We start from the raw sequence: 9,948 nt of genomic DNA, 5'->3' as shown, positions 1-9,948 counted from the left end.
TCCATTTGGAATTTGGAAAAACGTAAAACATGAAAGTTGTATCCCTTTGAGTTAGCTTTCCAACCATATATTGTGGAGCCCAAATGGAGTTCTGAGCAAAAAGTTATATCTATTTTACTAGACAGTGCGCGATATGCCTACTCGATACTTCGTTCGCTCTAACTATCATCCGTTGATCCCCAAACACGATGCCGGCTTAATTCCTTGAGCTTTTACTCGGACTTCAAAGCTCCAAATCACTTGAATTCATTCCATAACATCTACATAGCTCGGAATCACTCCAACAAGGCATAAAACACACAGTTAGCGCAAGACACTAGCGATTAAAGCTCAAACTCAATTAAAGTGCAGTAAATTAGAGTGTAATAAGCGACTAAAATACGTAATTATAGCCCATCATCACATGCCACATGGCATGTTTTATAATTTATTTAGAGCGTGTATCATACGCACTAGGGCTAATGCGACGGAGCGGTTTTATTACGAAGGGGGATATAGTTCAGGGGGTTTTCGGGGACACTCGATAGTTTAGGTAGGAAAAAATCGTATAGTTTAGACGAGTTTGAGGGTATTATATTCTCTTAACTCAGAAATTAGAGCAACATTTAAATTTTGAATTTGGCACGGCTGAATAATCCATTTCTAGCTTTTGCTTTTGCGTCCGTTCATTTGTTTGTTTGTAGCGCGAATATCTTGAGCTGTCAACATGCTTGATCAAGACAGGCATGGTGTTTTCTTATGAAAAATGATAAAAGTATAATATCAGCCGTCGACATACTTGAGCAAGATATTAATTAGAAGAGTGGATTTTTTTTAGTATCTTCTATGCTTATTCTTTCAAGATACTCATTTTAGTGTCGGTACAACAAGTATAAGTGAGCAAGTTTAGATGACTGGCAGTGGCTAGCCACATGTATTGATGGGCGGTCAATTGAACACCCTTTATTAAAAAATAATATTATATATATAAAAACTTATATTGCGTATATATATTAAAAATTATTTTTTATATGTGTATATTAAATTTTGAACATCCTTCTTAAAATTCTGACATTGCTACTTGTGGCTGGCCTTTAAGTTAAAGAAAATAGTCGCACCGACATGGATCTGTCAAGGAGAAGATTTCTGGAATCATTTTACTGTCATCTTTGTCAATTGCTCGAATAGGAGAAGAAATTGCAAATGTGTCTCTCTCATTACATTTTGGAATATGCAGGAAACCACACTTTTTTTTTAATAAACGCCAAAGAAGACCATTTAATTAGACTATAAAGATTATAAAACAATAGAATTCTTGGGAAAAATGCATAAGTAGCCCCTGACCTATATTCGGATTCCTAACTACATACTTTTTTTTTGCGGGAATCCTATTATCCCCCTAAACTTATTTTAAATGGAATTATTTGCAACTTTAACGCTGACGTGGCAGAGTGTGTGTATTTCACTCTCCCAAAAGAGAGTGAGAAGCAAGAAAAAACGATTTTCAGATTATTTTTTATTCTTTTTTACCATTTTTTCTTACTTTTTTTTTTTTCCTTTTCCTTTTTCTTTGTCTTTTTTCTTTTACTTTTTTTTTCGTTTCTTCTCTAATTCCGGCGGATATTCATTCACCGGCGACTTTGTCTAACCGATTTTCTTCCATTTTTTCTTTTCACACACAAATTAAACTCTCAAAAAGATCTATTCATAAGCAAAGCAAAAGCAAAATACACTCAGATTTGGGGGAAAAAATTCATCATCGGAAAACCTTCCCACGCCGGAAAAAAAAATGATGTATTGAAATTTTAACTGGAAAAAGTTTTCTCAGCTTATATTTATTTTTATTTCTTTTGCTTTTCGTCCCACACATAAATTATACTTTCAAGAAAAATTTATATATATATATATATATAAAATAAAACACACTTAGATCGGGATAAAAATCTATTAACACACTTAGATCGGGATAAAAATCTATCGCCGGAAAAAAAAATTCGCCGGAAAAAATGGTGTTTGTGAAATTCCGACGACCACCATTTTATGCCGCCGGTGACCAAAACAAAAAGAAAGAGAATGAAATAACCCAAAAAAATAAGAATAATAAGAAATAAGAAAAAAGGATAAGAAAAAGAAGAAAGAATAAAAAAAGTACTAAAAATACATGTGGGGGCGCGTGTAGCTCACCACGTGCCAAGAGTTTGGTTGTCAGCGTTAAGGGTGCAAATAATTATATTTAAGATAAGTTTAGGGGGGTAATAGAATTCCCGCAAAGAAAAAGTGTGTAGTTGGAAATCCGGGTATAGGTCAGGGGGTACTTATGCATTTTCCTAAATTCTTGTTATTTGTTTGGTTTTAATCTAATCTTTTGTTTCCCACCCGGTGTCCGGTACCCGCATTGGAGCCCGACTATTTCCAGATTCACGTCGGTAGGGCCCATTCGGTAGGAAGCGCTCCCTACCAAGGATTTTTCCATACCCAGGGCTCGAACTCGAGACTTCTAGTTAAGGCAGAAGCAGTCCCATCCAGTACACACATCCTTTGGTGGTAGTTTCTCTTTAGTTGTTGACATACTTGGACAACGCAAAATGAAATGGATACTCCATTTCTAACAAAAGAGGAGATGTAATAAATATCTTCAACATTTTGGTTTCAGAATTAGTATTTAAGACTCGTTTTGTTTTAAATTTTATAAATATTGTTCTATTTAATAAAATAGAAATATAAGATATGAATTCCACGATAAAATTGAGAACCCATAAGTTTCACATCTTGAATCCGCCTTTGAGTGGAATTGGGGAAGAATATATAAGTAGAGCTTCATTGGACGACTGTCCACATTTTGTTTGTCAAATTAAAGCATAATGATATATTAATTCTGTTATTAATCTCTATTGCTGTAAATAAATAAAAAACAATAATCTTTCTGAAAACAGAAACGGAAAGTTAGTAGAAATAAAGTCTAAAAACAGTATTTGAACTTCAAAATAAATTTCGAAAATGGTATAGGAACAAATCGAGCCCACTGAATACACAATGTGTCCTTAAGGAAATCATTCTCCTCAAGTACCCGAGGTTCTGGAATATATCCTCCCAGGATAGAACGATTTAACTCACCGGCGTGTTGGTACCAAAAACGCCGATGAACAGCGAACCACTCGAAGGCTGTAAAACACACTGGAATTTTTGTGCAGAAGAAGAAGAAGAAGATTATCAGAAAAATTTGTAAGTAAATATTCTGGGATTTGAAGGAATATTTATAGCCAATTTGGTACTGTTTCTGAAAAGGTTTGCAACCTTTCAGAACAGCCATGGCTGTTGGAACAGGTGTGACACTGTTTCAGAACAGCCATAGCTGTTGAAAATATTGCAGGAAATGTAAAAACGGATTAAAAATAATCCGGGAAAGAAAAACGGGCCAGACCGGACCGGGTCGCGGGTCATGGGTTATTCCGGATTGAATTTTCTTAAATTTAATTAATTAATTAATTAAATATTTAAAAAGAATTTTGTCCAAAAAGATTAATCAATCAAGCCGAAGCTGAAGCCGAGCCGAGCGACGACGACGGGGCTGGCCTCATTTTGGAGACATCTCCAATGCCTACATAAATGAAAAATAAGGATCAGTAAGACAACGCCTCCAATAAAAGGGAAAGTGTCAAAGACCTGGGAGAAGAACTAACCGTGGTGTTTGGCCTCCCATTTGCCCTCGACAAATCACGCCATTGCGCTCGTCGTACGAGGAGGTCGCAACCAGTTTTCGGACCCAGTCCTCGAGGTTAAGGATTGCATGGGGCATCTAAGCAACAGCTGCAAAAAAGGTAAAGGCATTACAAAATGTGGAAATGGAATACAAGAAGGTACTGGGGAAAAAACTTCACTTACAATTGGGGTTCCATTTCTCGGGGAACGGCATTTTTTCCTCGGGGATGACATCCGAGGTCCTAACTTGGACGAACCGGCTCATCCAGCCTCGGTCCTTATCCTCGTCATTACTAGCGAAGAAGGCTTTGCTCAATTGACATTGGAGCTTGATCAACCCTCGAAAGAGCTGAGGTCGATACAATCGGATGAGGTGATTGAGGGTAAACTCTAACCCCTCGTCCTTGCTAGAAAAGTAACGGAGCATAATCAGGATACGCTAGAAAGAGGGGTGGATTTGGCTGAGGGTGACTTGATATCTTTTGCAGAAGTCAATCATGACCGGATCAAGAGGACCCAGTGTGAAGGGGTAAGTGTAAACACTTAAGAACCCCTCCACATGAGTAGTAATGCTTTCCTCGGGGTCGGGGATCTATACCACGACTTCGTCCCCCCAGCCGCAGTCTTTCTTCATGGCTTTAAGATGCTTCTTCATTATCGAACTAATATATCGGGACACATGCTCGTATCGGACAGGGATTGCGGGGGGGATTTCCAATATTGAAATCCTTCTTTATAATGCAGGGGCCGGGGATAATCTCGTGGAGGGACGGTGCCACGAGTTTGACCGGCCGGGAAGAGGAGGAGGAAGCTTTCTCTTTTTGAGGAACGGGTTTAGAAGTTTTCGCCATTGATTCAAAGATATGGAGATTTAGGTTTTCTGGCACTAAAAGAACGAGAGTTACGAGTAATGAGAGAGAAAAGATGGAGAGAGGGAGATGTAAAAAGGGATGAAGATTGAAGTAAATTTTTTCCAAATTTGAACCTTGTATTTATAGGAAAGCGGTGACGTTTCGACGGCGCTAATGGTCGACCACCACTGACCAAGCATTTAATGTTTTGGAAAGCGAACAGACGGGACGTTTCGGTCACCTCGAGCGCCTACGTCACGGGAATGACGTCATCGTCAAGGACTTTGGAGAAATCAAGGCTCAAGTCGTTTCTTATAATTTCATTCTAAGAAATACGGGGACTATCTGTATACGGTCAAAATCATATGCCCCCGATTTTGTAGGCTCGAGAGGTCACATCGAGAACAGGTTTAATATAGACCAAGCTCGAGCTCGAAGGCAGAATACGAGGTTCGAAGATCTAAGTGCTCGAGGAATATCGGAGCCAAGTATGACCAACCCCGAGATGATGCCGTTATGGATTTGAAATAGAAAGAGCAAGATTCCCGCCACGTCCCCAAGATCATGGCGTGAATTCCGAAATTGATTTGTACGAGTTAGTACAAATCCGTACTAGACGGTTAGACAGTTGTCCCAATAAGATTTCTTACTGTAAATAGAAATGTACCAAATTTAGGGTTCCCTTATTATATAAAGGGGACCCCAATCATTTGTAACCATCATCAGTCATTAGTAAAGAATATACTCTCTTACTTTATTGTTCATATTTCATCAGAATTGTCTCTTAACTTCATTGTCTTTATTTTATTGTTCTTGTTGACCAACCTTGAGGCCATCACAGCTCGAGGTCGAGACTTGCTTAAACACTGGTTCGATTCAATTTAATTCTTTCATTTATACGTTAGATTTCTTGGTTATTAATTAGTATTGAACTAAATCACTTATCTTTAAAACCATAAACAAGTTTAACTGTTATTCGTATTTTCGAGGTAAACAGAAGTATTCATCTCTAAATTTAAGAAACTCTACTTTTTGGAATTCTCTAGATTTGTACTGAATGAGAGCTACTTTGATAGTACTATATTAATTATATAATTTTGTTTCAAAGAAAAGGTCAAATTCTAGTTTTGTGAGTCAAATTTGATAAAAGAATTGTTGTTTGGGATGTTAATTTGCTCCAAGGACCCTTACAGCAAACTCCAGTTTCAGTTTGCTCCTAAATGTTTTCCTTTTTACATACTTACTACTAATATTTATATATTTTGAATATACAACATATATGATACAAGTAATATATATTAATTGTGGCATCAAAACTTTAGAATATCAATCGAAATCATTTTAAATTAAAATTGAGTGAAATCCTAATTAGCATCCAGCTTCACCAAACAAAGATCGATCAATTATAAGATGGATTGTACACATTAATTTAAAGTTATATTAAAAGATCGGGAATAGGTTCATGCTGATTTTAAATTTTTGCAATTAAAGACATAGTAATAATGATGAGAATGCCGACATGTGAAGTGTCATGGGCGGCTTTCCAGCCATGCCCCATGACCCCTTGGGCGCGCCCCGTGGCGTCCTAGCAAACCTCCCAATGCCTAGCGCCACGGACGGCCCCGTGGTCTTGGCCGCGCCAAGTGACAAGCGCGCAGGTGCCTCTGTCGCCCCGCCGATATCCCTCGCGAGCGCCAAGCCGCAGGCAGAAGCCAACAGCGCCGCGCGCGCAGACCGTGATGCCAAAGACACTGCTGCTGACAACGGACCTGCTGCTGCCTTATAGAAAACTAAGTCATTTTCATTGTAAATATAGAGTAGTTTTATTTCATGTACTTCCATTATGTTTCTCTAGCTTAGTCAAGTCTAGTCTTGTAACTTTGGATTATTTTTTTTAAGTACTATTAGGGGGGATCAAGCAATCAAAACTTTCTAGCAAGCAAGCAATTCTCTGCACTGGTGTCTCTCCCCCTCGACACCGCGTTGCTTTTCTGTAATAGCTTTCATTAATGCAATCAAGCTTTCTTTCATTCTGAATTCTCATTTCTGTTCTCTCAATTGCTCTTGACATTGGTTTTCCCGTACGGCACTGACAATCTCGTCTAGCGTACGGAGGGGACCTCAGTTGGCGGACAGCAACTGCACTGACATCAGTTGCCTAGCCTTACGTCGCCCTTCCAAGGAATCTCAGGAAGACGCCGCGTAACAGAAGTTGTGGAGTGAATGCAATTACTTTAGGGAAAGCATCAGCGTGAAATGCAATAGTAATTGAAAGTAATTTTTTCTTTTAAGTAAAGAAAGAGTATTTTTGTTCCCACTGCTTTCTGGAAAATCCTTTCACACTGATTAGACACCTTTACCGCTCGCCAAACAAAAGCTAAAAAGGGAGAAAAGAGGGAAAAAACAATCGTCGTTACCAAATTTCCAAAGATTTTTACTTCATTGTTAGTTATGGGTAGGCATAATGTCAAAATACTTTTAATTGTAATAGTAAAGATGTACTTTAAAAGTATTGTATCTATAAGCTTAATTGAACAATTTGATGAACTGATAAAATCTTTTTTCTCAAATAGGGGATCCGATCACTCTTGTGTTTTAACTAGTCATTAATTAATAATGTAGACATAGACTGATGCCAGTCGCGGATCTAGAATTTTTAAATCATGAGTGCTTAATTATTTTTCATCTTAAAATTGTTATTAAGACTGGGTACTCGATTAATATATTTATATAAAATTTTTAATAAATAATAGTGTTTGATTCCATAAGTAATAGGTGTTCAAGAACCTATAACCTATAATGTAGATCCGCCCATGACTGATGCAACTAGGTAAGCTTGCTTTCACTACCTTTTGTCTTGACATAATTAACTCAATAAATTTAAAACATTACATTATATTTATGATAATAAGCTGGTAATCATTGTTAATAAGTCATGGCTCTGTCATATGTGACTTATTAAAAGTTTTGAACCAACCCTCTTTATATCCATTTATGAATTTTAGTAACTATTTGTGAATTTCACGTTATACTTGTAAATTTCAACTCCGGTCTGATATTACATGTGCGTAGGCGTCATTGTCAGTTGCCCATTGTCAACAGATTTTGCCTAATTCCGCACTAGCGGGGTACATCACATTAATACATACTTCTACCGGTGCAAAATAAGTGATTTTTTTGGATGTTTTCACACAAATTAAAAAAATCCACCTTTTAGCATTATTTAGCAATGGAATTGACCATATTAACCTTTACTATCTCACATAAACACTCCTAACACATATTCCAACACCATTTACTTCAAGGACAATGTAGGAAAAAAATAATTAATTCATTCTTGAAATCTGGAAAAATCACTTATTTTGGACCACAAGAAAAAAACTAAAAAATCACTTATTTTGGACCGGAGGGAGTAATTTTTTGGATGTTTTCACACAGATTAAGAAATCCACCTTCTAACATTAATTAGCAATGAAATTGACCATATTAACCTTTACTATCTCACATAAACACTCCTAACACCTACTCCAACACTATTTACTCCAAGGGTAATGTAGGAAAAAAATAATTAATTCATTCTTGAAATCTGGAAAAATCACTTATTTTGGACCACAAGAAAAAGGCCAAAAAATCACTTATTTTGGACCGGAGGGAGTATATTCTACTCTGTCCATACACAATAATATCTATGACCCTCGCACCCACACCTAGCCTTAAATTCATGCTTGATTAGTGCATTTATCACTGTATATACTTCCTGCCCTACATAATAATGCAAACACGCCAAATCCTCGACCACCACCTTGACCTATGTTAGTCGGCATTTGAATAATACTTTATTGAAGGTTAAAAAAAAATTAACTTAAAAGTTAAAAACAGTATCTGAACATTTTTTTAAAACATAAACTCACTTGAAAAGAAAAATGAAAATTGCGAGTTACAGCAACTATTTCACTTGAAATATTTTACAAATGAATTTTTTTGGTATTTCAGCTATTTCAGCGTTACCTGTAAGATTGATAGTGTAGAAATTTTTCATACTATCAGGGGTCATTTGATTGCCAAGATGGGATAAATTATGTATAAGATAGCTAGTTACTCCACTTCAATCTCAGGACTAATTAATACCTATAATCAAACGCTAGATAATATAATTCCGTTTATCTCAATTTATTACTACTATATATCTTATCCCACCAATCACACTACCCTTATATAATGGATCATTTACAAGACTTAACACTGAAATTTTATGGGCAAATGGGGCCAATAGGGGGACCCAACTTTGCTCTATAAAGACAGTACCCATTCTTTTCCAGCATCAAATTAACCAAACAAATCCTTTCAAAAATGGCCGCAGCAAAGCTTGTATTTCTTGCAGCTGCGCTCTCTCTCTTCTACCTCTCCGGCGCGGCGGACACCGCCACCAGTTTCATCAAAAACTCTTGCAAACCCACTACATATCCCGATTTGTGCTTCGCTTCTCTTTCCGGTTACGCACAGACCATAAAGAACAGCCAAGAACAGCTAATCAAAACAGCCTTGTCCGTAAGCCTGGACAGAGCCCAATCCACAAAGGGATTCGTAAGAAAGCTCTTGAAATTCAAGGGATTAAAGCCCAGAGAATACGCAGCTATTAAAGATTGTATAGAGGAGACAAGTGATAGTGTAGATCGGCTAAGCAAATCGGTGAGTGAGCTCAAGGAAGTGGACCATAGCCGTGGGAAGGATTTCTTGTGGCATATTAGCAACGTGGAGACATGGGTCAGCGCTGCTATCACCGATGAGAATACTTGTACCGATGGGTTTGCGGGTCGGGCCTTAAATGGTAGAATTAAGGCTTCGATTAGAAACCGGATCGGTAATCTAGCTCAGGTCACTAGCAATGCACTGGCCTTAATCAACCAATATGCTGCAAAGCATTAATTGATAAGCTCCATTTATGTATACAGATAGTTTGATGAGTGTTTGTCCTTTCCTTTTTTATTTGTGGGGTTGGGGTTGGTTGAGGGTTTATGGGAGTGGTTTGTATGCAGGATCAGTAATTCAGAGAATGTAATGCACATATTATAATGTGATAACTTTTGTTGGATATTTTGCTTTGTTGTATTAAAATTAATACTTATTTTGTTTCATTTTGTGTGACACTATTTTTTAATAAGTCATATTATGAAAATGACTTATTTTTTATTTGCAATAATATAACTTTAAATTATTCATTTAATTTTTAATGAAACTTTATCACTATGCAAATATTATTGCTTGTTTAAAAAGAAATTAAGTATCAAAAGTTTTACGGTCACACAAATGTTATGATATGTTTAAAATTACAAGTTTCAACACTCTTCTTTTCTTTTGTCACTGTATGTTGAGTCAAACTATGTCATATAAATTTATACTGAAGGAAATATATATATAT

At 36.8% G+C, this 9,948-nt stretch overlaps 1 protein-coding gene across 1 annotated transcript; it reads left to right on the top strand.

The window, feature by feature from the left end:
* The first annotated feature begins 8,800 nt into the window (after nucleotides 1–8,800).
* LOC109219964 (21 kDa protein-like) lies at nucleotides 8,801–9,662 on the top strand. Its single transcript, XM_019384427.1, has one exon. It carries the CDS (start codon nucleotides 8,880–8,882, stop codon nucleotides 9,453–9,455), a length of 576 nt encoding a protein of 191 aa, XP_019239972.1. The 5' UTR covers nucleotides 8,801–8,879; the 3' UTR covers nucleotides 9,456–9,662.
* The last annotated feature ends 286 nt before the right edge of the window (nucleotides 9,663–9,948 follow it).

The sequence above is a fragment of the Nicotiana attenuata genome, unplaced genomic scaffold, assembly GCF_001879085.1.
Source record: "Nicotiana attenuata strain UT unplaced genomic scaffold, NIATTr2, whole genome shotgun sequence".
NCBI lineage: Eukaryota > Viridiplantae > Streptophyta > Magnoliopsida > Solanales > Solanaceae > Nicotiana > Nicotiana attenuata.
Note: the sequence above shows the minus strand (reverse complement) of the source record. Positions and strands in the feature narration are given on the sequence as shown.